Source organism: Rhinoraja longicauda, chromosome 7, assembly GCF_053455715.1.
Source record: "Rhinoraja longicauda isolate Sanriku21f chromosome 7, sRhiLon1.1, whole genome shotgun sequence".
Classification (NCBI taxonomy): Eukaryota; Metazoa; Chordata; class Chondrichthyes; order Rajiformes; family Arhynchobatidae; genus Rhinoraja; species Rhinoraja longicauda.
This window is the reverse complement of record NC_135959.1, coordinates 21,770,521-21,785,998: the sequence shown is the minus strand read 5'-3', so window position 1 is coordinate 21,785,998 and position 15,478 is coordinate 21,770,521. Positions and strand designations below refer to the sequence as shown.

General features: G+C 44.4%; 1 protein-coding gene across 1 annotated transcript; it reads left to right on the top strand.

Moving 5' to 3' along the window:
• Positions 1–14,957: 14,957 nt before the first annotated feature.
• LOC144595497 (uncharacterized) lies at positions 14,958–15,264 on the top strand. The gene is given in 2 exon segments (XM_078403022.1): positions 14,958–15,236; positions 15,238–15,264. Coding segments are annotated over 2 exon segments (306 nt in total).
• The last annotated feature ends 214 nt before the right edge of the window (positions 15,265–15,478 follow it).

Below are 15,478 nucleotides of genomic sequence, written 5' to 3'. Positions count from 1 at the left end.
CTGTTTCACATTCCACATTCAGGGACTGGTCAAACAAACTAGACCAGGTACCACGCCTCCAGTTATGGAGTTCTGCGCATATTTATCTGACCCACGGCTGTGTGCCAAGACCCATCTCGCCAATTACATAGACACAACACTCAACTTAAGAGGGAGAGAAAAAGCCTTATGGATAAGCCACAAGAAGCCTCATGGTCAGGTGACGAGCCAAACCATTTCAAGGTGGCTCAAGCAGGTGCTTAAGTCCGCGGGAGTCAATACCAATGTTTTCAAATCTCACTCCACCAGGGCTGCATCTACGTCGGCGGCGAGTCGAATGGACGTGCCTATGGACCATATTCTGGCCAGAGCAGGATGGTCCTCGGAAAGAACTTTCCAAAGGTTTTATAATAAACCGCTGGCGCAACCTGCTACATTTGCAGACAGAATTTTAGAGTCTGCAGATAATATTTAATTTGAGCCCTGGGGAGCTCTCTGTTTTTTGTTGTCATTAATAAACCTTTTTTGTTCACAAACAGGCTCTTTATTGCGATAACATACTTCCTCCCTCTAAGGTCTTCAGACAGTGAGTGAAGCATGAGCTGGTACACGGTTCGGAATCACAGAGCTTTGAAGTCTTCACGTAGTCACTCACGTGACTCCGAAATAAAATAGTAAGATTAAATGAGAACTTACCAGTTCGAAGTTTGATCTGTATTTTATGAGGAGTTACGATGAGGGACTACGTGCCCTCCGCTCCCACCCTCTTTTATACAGATCAACTGGTAATCAAGTTCTTATTTTTTCTTTACTATATTTATTTCAATCGTTGTGTTTTTTCTGTGAATCCACACCGCTGCTTTGAAGAATGTCGCGCATGCGTGCTGGACGGGGTCTTCACGTAGTCCCTCATCGTAACTCCTCATAAAATACAGATCAAACTTCGAACTGGTAAGTTCTCATTTAATCTTACTATTTTCATTGCCTCACTGCTAGTGGGTCTTTTCTCACTTCTGTCATGAACTCTCTCCTGAATGCTTTCCGTCTCCTTCCATCTCTCTCATCCTTTATGATCCTTTTTAAAATTCAAGATAGACCACAAAATGCTGGAGTAACTCAGCGGGTCAGGCAGCATCTCTGGAGAAAAGGAATAAGTGACATTTTGGGTCGGAACCCTTCTTCAGACTGACTTGACCCAAAACGTCCCCTAATCCTTTTATCCAGAGATGCTGCATGAGTCACTCCCACATTTTGTGTCTATCTTCAGTATGAACGTGCATCTGCAGTTCCTTCCTACACTATTTGAAACTTACTTCTTCAATTGGAAGTCTACTTTTTTAACTGTGTTATTGCATTTACAGGCCTGCTAAGCTGCAGCAAGAAAGAATTCCATTGTTCTGTTGTTAGCACATATAACAATTGAACGCTCTTGACTCTTGACATCCCCGGCCTTGAGGTTCCAATTAGTTGCCTCCCTCTGGGTAGACTACTTTATTCATCACTCGAGGCCACACTCCCAACATTGACACCTTATTCAGGCACCACCATGGATTGAGATTACCAGCTGTACTGACGAACATGAACTGGATTCATATCAGTTACGTAAAGAGAAAGAGAAAGAGGGAGCAAAATGTTTGATTGAATTAAAAATAATAAAGAAACAGGAAAGTAAAGAAAGGTGAAATTTGAAATTGGAATGACACGTCATTGTTCATATTGTTTCTTCTCCTGGGTCCAGAAATTAACAGGTATTCTGGAAATGCTGGAATCTGCAGCAAAATACAAACTCAGGGAGGAACTCATCAGGTCGAGCACCATATTTGTCTTGAGCCACTGTGTTCTTCCAGTTGTTTAATAATTATTATTCTGTTGTTATAAAGGTAACCATGACCTTGACTGTGTGTCACTAGTTTAATGGACAGTTAATCTGCAAGGTAAGCCAGGTTGCAAAGAGTTTAGTAAATAATAGAGGATAAACCACCACCAAGTTCTAAACATTGAGACATTGGCGCCCCTAAATATCTCCTTGAAATGCGGGCCAATTTTACAGATTAATGCATCATAAAGAATGAATATGAATATATGATCATGTGACTTAGTTGTACGAGCAGGCAGCGAGGCTTCCTACAAGCTCTCACCACACTTGATAATCAAGAAACAATTCACCTCTGTTTTAAAAATATTCAAAATTTCTGCTTCTACTCTCCTTTGAGAAAGAGAGTTCCAAAGACTCGTAAGCTTCTGGGGTAAACAGGTACCCCATCTGAGTCTTCAGTAACCTGACCATTACCTTAACCAGACTCCTAGTTCTAAGCCCTTGCACATCCACCTTGTCGAGATCACTCCCATTATCTTATCTGTTTCACTCAGACCACGTCTTATTCTCCAAAAAAAAAACTGGCCTAATTCTCCACAACCATCAGCTTACTTCATTACCCTGTGTTGTCTGTCAACATAAAATAACTAAGAATCTTGCAAGGTAGTTCAAAGATAAACTATTAAGAGGTCAGTGGAAGAAGGAACTACAGTTGTGTGGGATTTTGAAGGCACCAGCATTGCAAAACCTTCAGTTGCTCAGAGATTTTCAGAAGAGTGTCAGTTAGAAATGTAATCCTCTGACTTACTTGGAGTTTAAGTTCTTAAAAACACTGATGGCCTCAAACATATTCCAAACTATTTAAAGTTAAAAAACGCTGGGAAAAAAAAAGATTTTTGATATCTTTCAAAATCTTAAAAAAGCAAACAACTTAAAAAGAAACCTTTGAGAAATCAAAATTTTCCTGTTCTACTGAGTAATTCCGGCATTTTTCATTTTCATTTCACACTTCTGGTATCTGCAGTATTTTGCTTTGGAACACTTTTAATATCTTTATAAAGGAATCTAATCAAGCTATCAATGTGATTTTTTAAAACAGTTCAATGAAAGATTTTAATAGGAATTTAAATTAGATCACAGAACAGTACAGCACAAGAACCGATCCATTGCCCCACAATATCTGCACTGACCATGATGCCAATCTAAACCAATCCCCCTCCACCTACACAAGGTCCATATTCCACAATTTTTTGTTTGTTTATGTGCTTGCTCAAATGTTTCTTAAATATTGTCATCATATCTGCTTCTACCACTTCCCCAGGCAGCACATTCCAGTAAATTATTAATCTCTGTGTAAAATAACTTACCCCACACATCTCCGTTAAATGTTCCCCTCACCTACAACCTATACGATCCAATATTGGACATTTCCACCCTGGGAAAAAGACTGTGACCGTCTATCCCATTTAAGCCTCTCAGAATTTTATATACTTCTAACAGGTCAAAAGAACTGTGTCTCAGTCTTCGAAGCTCCAGCAGAAACAATCCAAGTTTCTCCTGTCTTTCCTTGTAGCTAATACTCTCCAAACTATGCAACATCCTGATAAAGGTCTTCTGCTCCCTCTGTAAAGCACTCTCAGAGAGCTTTGAACTCGCACACCAAGATCCTTCTGTACCTCAGTGCTCATGTATTTTCGTCTTGTATTTGACCTCCCAAAACACTTCACTTCACACTTGTCTGCAATGAACTTTCATATGCCATTTCTCTTCACTGATTTCCAACAAATCTATATCCTTTACATTCTTTGATAACCTTCCTCAGTGAACGCAATTCAATCATTTTATGTGCTGTCTGAAAACTTGCCAATCAGACTACCTACATTTCTGTCCAGATCACATAAATATTACAAAACAATTAATAAACTATTTCCGAATGGTGACACAAGGGAAGTCTGTTTTTCAATAAAAGAAATGGTTATCTGTGTGTCCTGCAATATTACCTCTCTGTGAAAATAAAACTAGGGAACCATTCAGCCAATATTATCACAGTGGCGTAAAGTCTTCAGATGGGCTCCCACTGCAAGCACTGGGCAATTAGTCAAGTTCCCAGTCTTTCATTAAACTCCATCTTGCGATAAATGTGAAAGTACAGAGCTTGGAGCCGTGGCTGAACTAACTGCAGCGACATCTGGTTTCGGTTTGGCTGCCAGTGACCAGTTGTGTTCTGCAGGGATTGGTGATAGGGCCACTACGCTTCACATTGTATAGCAATGATTTGGATGAGTGTATTGAAGGCTTTGTGGTGAAGTTTGTAGATGATACAAAGATATGTGGAGGGGCAGGTAGTATAAAGGAAGCGGGGACTCTCCAAAAGGACTTGGACAGATTAGGAGAGTGGGCAAAGAAGTGGCAGATGGAACACAGCTTAGCAAAGTATGCAGTCATGCACTTTGTTGGAATAAGGCGTAGTGGGAATAAAGGCATAGACAATTTTATAAATAGGGAGAGGATTCAGAAACCTGAGGTGCAAAGGGACTTGGGAGTGCTGGTGCTGGATTCCCAAAAGATTCCCAAAATCTAGCCTGTCCTATCCGTTAAGAATTTTATATGTTTCTATAAGTTTCCCTCTCATCCTAAATTCTAGTGTATTTCAACCCAGTCGATCCATTGATCGACTGCCATGATTGATTGATCGCCATGATAGAATGGCCGAGTAGACTCAATGGGTCGAATGGCCTAATTCTGCTCCCATGACGTATGGACTTATGAGCATCAAGATTTTGACACTTTCGGACATGCAGAGAAATCCCAAGATTACTGGTGGTTTTTTGAGGAGTGAATGCAAGCTGCGATGATTTTGCTGTGACCACGCGCCCTAGATAAGACACAATGTGCAGGAGTAACTCAGCAGGGCAGGCAGCATCTCTCACAAGATGATGTATGCTTAATGCCAGAACTGGAAAGGAATTTTAACCACTGTGTGCATGGATTTCTTTGAGTGATTTTTACATTAATTTGCAAAAATTGGTGAATCCACAGACTTTCTTTTTTGCATCAGTCCTTGCATGGTCATGAAGCATTGCACTGTGAAACAACGATTTACAAAATCAATCCTATATTGTCGGAAAGCTTTCAATACGTACTCATTAACATTTTGGTCATCCATATGTTGATCGTTTAATTGAATGATATTGGCCTTCGTAAGCACAAACTTATTAAAACAGGCTATGTGGTAGTGAAATCAATAGACAGCATTCAAGTTCCAACCCTGCATTTAGTTAATTACTGCTCAGGGCTTTGTGCTCCTCACATCACTGCCTTCCTCATTGCTATTATCGGAACAGTCCAGACCAGACATTCTTTTCCCCTTGTTATCTTTTGCCTGTAGAAATAACTTTGCTGAGCAGATTATACTCATCGATTGAACACAGGCATCTGTTCTAAGTTTCACCTTGTAACAGAGATGGTATCCGGGCCAATCATTCTGCAGCATCTGATAGCCTACAAGTTCTTGCTAATCAATTGGCAGACCTGTGCTGAAGCGAAAGACTAAAACTAATATAAAAATCCTGCTTTGCTATGTGACAGAGAATTAATACCTTGGGTAAAATCTGTAATCTGTCCTATATTTTTATAGCCAATTAATTCACCATCCGAAGACTTCTGTAATAAAGATCTCAAATTAAGCTATTTATTAAATTGATATCCCCAGACTGTCATTATTTTCCAGAATGAAGTACAAGGGCAAGATTCAATGGTAATAAAGGATTTTAAAAAGCACCTTTCAGCAACCAGACGGGATTGAGTTAGGTGGCTGCTTTACGGCTCAGAACAATTAGCCTTAGAATTCCTCGCAGGGAAAAGCATTCCCAATCCTGATTGCTATCACTGACCTTTAATGGGAGCACTCCTGTGAGGAATTGTGAATACCTAAGAAGTACAGGTCTTGGAGAGGCGGTCAGGCCACCAAGAACATCGAGGGAGCCAGTGGGGGCTGCCGAGAACAAAGAAGGACCCGGTGGGGGGGTGGGGGCGGGGAAGTGCTGAAAACAAAGAACCTGGGAACCTGGCTGGGGGGGGTGGGGGTCACTGAGAACAAGGAGGGTCCCGTCGGGTGTGATTGGAGTGGGGGGCACTGGGAACAAAGAGGGACTTTTGTCGGCGCCAGTTAAGTGGCGACTCTTTACGCACTTTACGTGCGTTACGTGCTTTACGCACTTTATGTGCAAAAACAAAGAATTTCACCCTACCTAGGTAGATGTGACAATCGATGATTCATTAAACCATTGAATCCTACAGGACAATTGAGAGTTTAATTTAGTTTAGAGACAGAGCGTGGTAACAGGCCCTTCGGCCCATCAAGTCTGCACCGACCATCAATCACCTGGACATTAGTTCTCTGTTATTCCAGTTTCATGTCCTACATACTATGGACAATTGCAGAAGCCAATTAAGCTGCAAATCTGCACTTCTTTGGAGTGTGGGAGGAAACCGAAGCAACCGGAGAAAACGCACGAGGTCACTGGGTGAACATACAATCTCTGTACAGAAAGCACCCGTAGTCAGGATCCAACCCGGATCTTCAGCGCTGTAAGGCAGCAACTCTACCACTGCACCACCGTGCTTCCCCATGCGGATGGATCCCATCCCCCTGCCAATCTGGTTTAAACCCCCAGTGTAGCACTCACAAACTTACCCACCGGAATATCGGATTCTTCCCCCCCCCCCCTTCCACCTCAGTTCAGGTGCAACCCGTCCCTCTTGTACAGGTCACCTTTGCACCAGAAGAGGCCCCAATGGTCCAAAAATCTGAATCCCTGCCTCCTGCACCAACTTCTCAACCACAGATTCACCTGTCTCATCTTCCTGTTCTTGCCCTCACTAGCACATGGCTCTGGGAGCAATCCAGAGATTACTCGTTACTCGAGGCCCTGCTTTTTAACCTTTCGCTAACTACTGTGTCCTCTCTGCAGGACCTCATCCCTTTCCTACCAATGTCATTTATGCCAATGAGCATAATTACTTCCGGCTGCTCACCCTCCCTCTTGAGAATGTGCAACTTCTCCGAGATATCCTGATTCCAAGGAGACAACACACTATCCTAGAGTCTCTTCAGCTGCCTCAGAATCTCCTGTCTGTCCTCCTAACTAATGAGTCTCCTATCACTAGGACTCTGCCTTCCTTCATGCTTCCTTGCAGGGCCTCAGAGCCATGTCCGATTCCACAGACCTTATCAAGGGGCAAAAGTGTTGTCGATGGGAATGGTCGTATGGGATTGCTGCAATCTCCTGCTACTCCCTTTCATGGTGGTCACCCATCTGCTTTCTGTCCATAGCCTTGAATGTGACCATCTTGCGGCAACTCATATCCATGATCTCCTCAGTCTCTCGCATGATCCTGAGGCGGTCCAGCTGCACAACGTAGTCTGCAAGGAATTGCATCTGGAGAAACTTGCACAGGTCTTATCTACAGGGACACTGGAGGCCTCCCTGACATCCCACACCACTGCCCTAACTGCCATCCACACTAAACTAGACCAAGGAAGATTTACATAAGAAAGAAAAAACACAGACCGTCAGTCTGAAGAAGGGTCTCGACCCGAAACATCGCCCATTCCTTCTCTCCTGAGATGCTGCCTGACCTGCTGTTACTCCAGCATTTTGTGAATAGGTTCCTTTTCTTGCCGTCACTCTCTATGCTGAAGCCTCTCGAGTTAAAGCCTGGCATTTACCCTCCTTACAGAACTTGCACCTCAACACGGCCACTCCCAACAGGCCACTCCACAAGTGTCTGCTTTCCTTTATATACACCCACCAGGAGCAGTCATTCTAGGATGCTATCTGCTTTCAGCTGCAAAATTGAATGTTAGCTTCCTTAAATTTTTTTTTGATGAATGCTGATTGTCAGTATTTTTTTAATGGTAAGTTAAACTGTTCAGTGTTCAGTGGGACCAGGGTCCACCAGGGTACACAAATCATTAATGTGCAAGGTGAGCAAGCAGTTCATAGGGCAAATAGTAGACTTCAAAAGTCCGGGAGCAGAGCAAGGACGCCCGTTGGCTGAGCACTAAAGTAAGTGCCAATCACAGTTGAGCAGGCAGTTTAAAAAGAGCGCCAAAAGGAAGCTAGTAGTCAATTTCAAAAGTCCGGGAGCAGAGCAAGGACGCCCGTTGGCTGAGCACTAAAGTAAGTGCCAATCACAGTTGAGCAGGCAGTTTAAAAAGAGCGCCAAAAGGAAGCTAGTAGTCAATTTCAAAAGTCCGGGAGCAGAGCAAGGACGCCCGTTGGCTGAGCACTAAAGTAAGTGTCAATCACAGTTGAGCAGGCAGTTTAAAAAGAGCGCCAAAAGGAAGCTAGTAGTCAATTTCAAAAGTCCGGGAGCAGAGCAAGGACGCCCGTTGGCTGAGCACTAAAGTAAGAGCCAATCACAGTTGAGCAGGCAGTTTAAAAAGAGCGCCAAAAGGAAGCTAGTAGTCAATTTCAAAAGTCCGGGAGCAGAGCAAGGACGCCCGTTGGCTGAGCACTAAAGTAAGTGCCAATCACAGTTGAGCAGGCAGTTTAAAAAGAGCGCCAAAAGGAAGCTAGTAGTCAATTTCAAAAGTCCGGGAGCAGAGCAAGGACGCCCGTTGGCTGAGCACTAAAGTAAGTGTCAATCACAGTTGAGCAGGCAGTTTAAAAAGAGCGCCAAAAGGAAGCTAGTAGTCAATTTCAAAAGTCCGGGAGCAGAGCAAGGACGCCCGTTGGCTGAGCACTAAAGTAAGAGCCAATCACAGTTGAGCAGGCAGTTTAAAAAGAGCGCCAAAAGGAAGCTAGTAGTCAATTTCAAAAGTCCGGGAGCAGAGCAAGGACGCCCGTTGGCTGAGCACTAAAGTAAGTGCCAATCACAGTTGAGCAGGCAGTTTAAAAAGAGCGCCAAAAGGAAGCTAGTAGTCAATTTCAAAAGTCCGGGAGCAGAGCAAGGACGCCCGTTGGCTGAGCACTAAAGTAAGTGTCAATCACAGTTGAGCAGGCAGTTTAAAAAGAGCGCCAAAAGGAAGCTAGTAGTCAATTTCAAAAGTCCGGGAGCAGAGCAAGGACGCCCGTTGGCTGAGCACTAAAGTAAGTGCTAGTTTAAGTGAGAAGTCAGGTAAATTGGACAATCAGGCAATTTAATTGGTAATATAAGCAATACTTGCAAAAGGGTGCAGCCCTGTTCAGGTGCAGCCCAGTGAGAAAAGTGCGAGTCTTTGGCTGCGAGTCTTCGGCGAGGAGGCTGAGGTGAGGAGGATACCATTGTTTTAAGCCAGAGCTGGTTATAGGCACAAGGTGATGGCGGAAAAGTTGGTGCGGTGTGTTTCCTGCAGGATGTGGGAAGACAGGGACGTCGCTGGAGCTTCTGGGAGCTACACCTGCAAGAACTGTGTCCAGGTGCAGCTCCTGAAGGGACATGTGGTGGAGTTGCAGAGGCAGTTGGATGACCTCAGGGCCATCCGAGAATGCGAGAGTTTCCTCGACAGGACCTATTGTGAGGCTGTCACGCCAAGGGTCCAGGTCGAGCGAAGGTGGGAGACTGTTTCAGGGGGGAGTGGACGTGGACTACAGGAGACCCCAGTGGCTGTGCCTATTGCAAATAGGTATACCCTCTTTGGAACTGTCGGGGCAGAAGACGTTTCCAGTCCGAGTGGCGGACCTGTTGGCAAGGATACTCGACAGGGGAGACCGAAGTCTGGAAGAGCCGTAGTGGTCGGTGACTCCATAGTCCGAGGGACGGACAGAAGATTCTGTGGCAGCAGGAGGGACTTGAGGATGGTCTGTTGCCTCCCTGGTGCCAGGGTTCAACACATCACAGACCGGCTTCAGAAAATCCTAGTGAGGGAAGGCGATCAACCTGAAGTCGTTGTGCACGTGGGCACGAATGACGTCGGGCGGAAGAGGAAGGAGGTGCTACAGCGGGAGTTTAGAGAGTTGGGAAAAGCACTGAGAAGTAGGACGTCGAAGGTGGTTATCTCTGGACTGCTACCGGTACCTCGTGCTGGTGAGGCCAGGAACAGAGAGATAGAGGGTATGAATTTATGGCTGAGGGGCTGGTGCAGAGAGCAGGGATTTAGATTTCTGGACCACTGGGATCTCTTCTGGGCTAGGGGTGACTTGTACAAAAGGGACGGGTTGCATCTTAACAGCAGGGGGACAAACATTCTGGCAGGCAGGTTTGCTAGTGTGACACCTGTGGCTTTAAACTAAGTAGTGGGGGGGAGGGGTTAACAAATTGTGAATATGAAGATGAGGTCAAAGGGAATACAGGAGATATTGCAAAAGACTCTCGGAAGAATGGGAACAGAAGTTCTAGAGCGGAAAAGAAATTAAGGGCAGGGCCAATTGTGAACGATGTGAGAGAGGAGGTAAATACAGAAGTTAAAGTGTTGTACTTAAATGCGCGTAGTATAAAAAATAAAGTGGATGAGCTTGAGGCTCAGTTAGTCATGGGCAAGTATGATGTTGTAGGGATCACTGAGACATGGTTACAAGAGGACCAGGGCTGGGAACTGAATATTCAGGGGTACACAACGTATAGAAAAGACAGACAGGTGGGCAGAGGGGGTGGGGTTGCTCTGATGGTAAGGAATGATATTCATTCCCTTGCAAGGGGTGACATAGAATCAGGAGATGTTGAATCAGTATGGATAGAAATGAGAAATTGTAAGGGTAAAAAGACCCTAATGGGAGTTATCTATAGGCCCCCAAACAGTAGCCTCGACATAGGGTGCAAGTTGAATCAGGAGATAAAATTGGCGTGTCAAAAATGTAATGCTACGGTGGTTATGGGAGATTTCAACATGCAGGTAGACTGGGAAAATCAGGTTGGAAATGGACCCCAGGAAAGAGAATTTGTAGAGTGCCTTCGAGATGGATTCTTAGAACAGCTTGTACTGGAGCCTACCAGGGAGAAGGCAATTCTGGATTTAGTGTTGTGTAATGATCCTGATCTGATAAGGGGACTAGAGGTAAAAGAGCCATTAGGAGGCAGTGATCACAACATGATAAGTTTTACTCTGCAAATGGAAAGGCAGAAGGGAAAATCGGAAGTGTCGGTATTACAGTATAGCAAAGGGGATTACAGAGGCATGAGGCAGGAGCTGGCCAAAATTGATTGGAAGGAGGCCCTAGCAGGGAAGACGGTAGAACAGCAATGGCAGGTATTCCTGGGAATAATGCAGAGGTTGCAGGATCAATTTATTCCAAAGAGGTGGAAAGACTCTAAGGGGAGTAAGAGACACCTGTGGCTGACGAGGGAAGTCAGGGACAGCATAAAAATTAAGGAGAGGAAGTATAACATAGCAAAGAAGAGTGGGAAGACAGAGGATTGGGACTCTTTTAAAGAGCAACAAAAGTTAACTAAAAAGGCAATACGGGGAGAAAAGATGAGGTACGAGGGTAAACTAGCCAATAATATAAAGGAGGATAGCAAAAGTTTTTTTAGGTACGTGAAGAGGAAAAAAATAGTCAAGGCAAATGTGGGTCCCTTGAAGACAGAAGCAGGGGAATTTATTATGGGGAACAAAGAAATGGCAGACGAGTTAAACCGTTACTTTGGATCTGTCTTCACTGAGGAAGATACACACAATCTCCCAAATGTTCTAGGGGCCGGAGAACCTAGGGTGATGGAGGAACTGAAGGAAATCCACATTAGGCAGGAAATGGTTTTGGGTTGACTGATGGGACTGAAGGCTGATAAATCCCCAGGGCCTGATGGTCTGCATCCCAGAGTACTTAAGGAGGTGGCTCTAGAAATAGTGGAAGCATTGGAGATCATTTTTCAATGTTCTATAGATTCAGGATCAGTTCCTGTGGATTGGAGGATAGCAAATGTTATCCCACTTTTTAAGAAAGGAGGGAGAGAGAAAACGGGTAATTATAGACCAGTTAGTCTGACATCAGTGGTGGGGAAGATGCTGGAGTCAATTATAAAAGACGAAATTGCTGAGCATTTGGATAGCAGTAACGGGATCATTCCGAGTCAGCATGGATTTACGAAGGGGAAATCATGCTTGACAAATCTACTGGAATTTTTTGAGGATGTAACTAGGAAAATTGACAAGGGAGAGTCAGTGGATGTGGTGTACCTCGACTTTCAGAAAGCCTTCGACAAGGTCCCACATAGGAGATTAGTGGGCAAAGTTAGGGCACATGGTATTGGGGGTAGGGTACTGACATGGATAGAAAATTGGTTGACAGACAGAAAGCAAAGAGTGGGGATAAATGGGTCCCTTTCGGAATGGCAGGCAGTGACCAGTGGGGTACCGCAAGGTTCGGTGCTGGGACCCCAGCTATTTACGATATACATTAATGACTTAGACGAAGGGATTAAAAGTACCATTAGCAAATTTGCAGATGATACTAAGTTGGGGGGTAGTGTGAATTGTGAGGAAGATGCAATAAGGCTGCAGGGTGACTTGGACAGGTTGTGTGAGTGGGCGGATACATGGCAGATGCAGTTTAATGTAGGTAAGTGTGAGGTTATTCACTTTGGAAGTAAGAATAGAAAGGCAGATTATTATCTGAATGGTGTCAAGTTAGGAGGAGGGGGAGTTCAACGAGATCTGGGTGTCCTAGTGCATCAGTCAATGAAAGGAAGCATGCAGGTTCAGCAGGCAGTGAAGAAAGCCAATGGAATGTTGGCCTTCGTAACAAGAGGAGTTGAGTATAGGAGCAAAGAGGTCCTTCTACAGTTGTACCGGGCCCTGGTGAGACCGCACCTGGAGTACTGTGTGCAGTTTTGGTCTCCAAATTTGAGGAAGGATATTCTTGCTATGGAGGGCGTGCAGCGTAGGTTCACTAGGTTAATTCCCGGAATGGCGGGACTGTCGTATGTTGAAAGGCTGGAGCGATTGGGCTTGTATACACTGGAATTTAGAAGGATGAGGGGGGATCTTATTGAAACATATAAGATAATTAGGGGATTGGACACATTAGAGGCAGATAACATGTTCCCAATGTTGGGGGAGTCCAGAACAAGGGGCCACAGTTTGAGAATAAGGGGTAGGCCATTTAGAACGGAGATGAGGAAGAACTTTTTCAGTCAGAGGGTGGTGAAGGTGTGGAATTCTCTGCCTCAGAAGGCAGTGGAGGCCAGTTCGTTGGATGCTTTCAAGAGAGAGCTGGACAGAGCTCTTAAGGATAGCGGAGTGAGGGGGTATGGGGAGAAGGCAGGAACGGGGTACTGATTGAGAGTGATCAGCCATGATCGCATTGAATGGCGGTGCTGGCTCGAAGGGCTGAATGGCCTACTCCTGCACCTATTGTCTATTGTCTATTGTCTATTGTCTAGACCAGCATTCTTTGTAAAGGGGATTAATATACAAGAATATACAAGAATTGTGAGATCTTGGTCCTTTTACATTGGCGCCTTGTGAGATCTCCACTTGACTATTATGTACAGGTTTTACTCCCTACCTAAGGAGAAAATATTTAGGTTAGGAGTTTGTTTTAATGGTTGATTCCTGGGAAGGCAGGATTATGCTATGACCTGCTCCACTTTTTGGGTTACAGTTAAATATTGGGCAAGACGTGTTGAATTGCCATCATTGAAACATCCACATGGGAAATCAGGCGCGTGGCATTTAAGAGGAGTCCACACAGATACATGTGGAGTAAAGGAACATGCTGACAAGATGAGATAAAAAGGAAATAGGACATAAATCTAGACCTCCTTCTCTGATTTAGCTAAGAGAGAAACAGCACGGAAACAGGCCCTTCAGCCCACCGAGTCCGCACCGGCCAGCGATCCCCGCACACTAACTACACACACACACTAGACCACATTACACACAAATCCTACACACACTAGGGACAATTTACACATACACCAAGCCAATTAACCAACATACCTGTACATCTTTGGAGTGTATGAAGAAACTGAAGATCTCGGAGAAAACCCATGCGGTCACGGGGAGAACATACAAACTCCATACAGACAGCACCCGTAATCGGGATCGAACCCGGGTCTCTGGCGTGCAAGCATTGTAAGGTATACTGCTGCGCCATAGTGCTTCCCCAAAATGTAAATGACGTTGAACCAATGCAATGCATTGGCATGCATATTGCATACTGGCCTTCTGAAGATAAGAGAGATGTAATAACTCTAAGGTCTGGGGTTGTAGAACTAATAGTAAAGTCCTTGGAGATACCGCCACTCTCAGGTGCTGAATTGTGATAAGTATGGGTTTACTTTAAATCAAAACAAATTATTTGCTAGGGATTGTCGCTGAGAACTAAAGGAAGTAACATGAGAATTAATCAACGTCAAGCAAGAGATCAAATCAAAATAAATAATAAGAATCTGTTCCCACTGACAGGTGTGCTGATAAGGTTTAAGATGATTTCTGAAGGAAAAGAGTTGTGAAGGCTTTTTTTACAGATTGTGTTGTTTTGGTTGAGAAGTTCTCATTCAGTCAGGAATCTTACTAGCATTTACATACGATTACACACATAGGATATGCAACCAAGAATTAGGACTTTCGGCCCAACCAGTTCATCTCCACTGAAAAAAACATCTTATCTTCCCTTATCGGTCAACAACCCACCAGTCCCTTGTCCTTTATGTGTTTGTTCAGCTTCTCATATTTGCTAAATCAGCAAATACATTTCTTCCACATTCTTTATTGGATTATTCATTGTGTGTGTAATTCACTGTACTTGTGTAAATGATAAGAAATTTGACTTGTCATGGATTATCTGGTGAACACCTTATTTTGATGTCCTCTAGCTCTGTTCTTCCTTACAAACGGAACCATTCACTCTGAATACATTCCATCGACATCCTCCAGCATCTGACGCACCTCTGAGGACACCCTCTCAGCCTTTTCTCAAGACAAAAGTCATCAAGTTTTCCCATCCTTTCCTGATAACACTTACATTTAGTGAATCTTTTTTTTTTAACCTTATCCAGTCTCTGTGTGTCCTTTTCATGGACCAGTGATCAAAAATGATTGCAGCTCTCCAAGTGTGATTAGCTCAGATTCAATATTAGCTTGACATAACTTTGTTCACCCTCAATGCTATGCTTCCAGAAGAAAACCCTGGTGCCAGGTTTTCTCTTAGTTTATGGCCTTGCTAATCTGTCTTCACTGTTGGGTGTATAATATTACAAACTATTGACTAAGCAGTGACTCGTGTGAAGCAGAGTCATGTCTGGGAGAGGAAAAGGAGGCAAAGGACTGGGAAAAGGCTGAGCAAAGCGGAACCGGAAGGTACTTAATGATAACATCCAGGGCATCGCCAAGCCAGCCATCCATCGCCTGGCTCGGCGTGGCAGTGTCAAGCAGATCTCGGGTCTGATCTACGAGGAGGTGCTGAAGGTATTCTTGGAGAATGTGACAAGGGACGCTGTCACCTACACCGAGCACGCCATGCGCAAGACGGTCACTGCCATGGATGTGGTGTATGCTCTGAAACGCCAGGGCCGCCCGCACTCTCTATGGCATTGGCGGCTAAATAACTGAGTTTAGAAGAATGAGGGCGGACCTCATTGAAACATACAGAATAGTGAAAGGCTTGGATAGAGTGGACGTGGAGCGGATGTTTCCACTAGTGGGAGCATCTAGGACTGGAGGTCCTCAGAATTAAAGGACATTCTTTTAGGAAGGAGATGAGAAATTTATTTAGTCAAAGGGTGGTGAATCTGTGGAATTATTTGCCACAGAAGGCT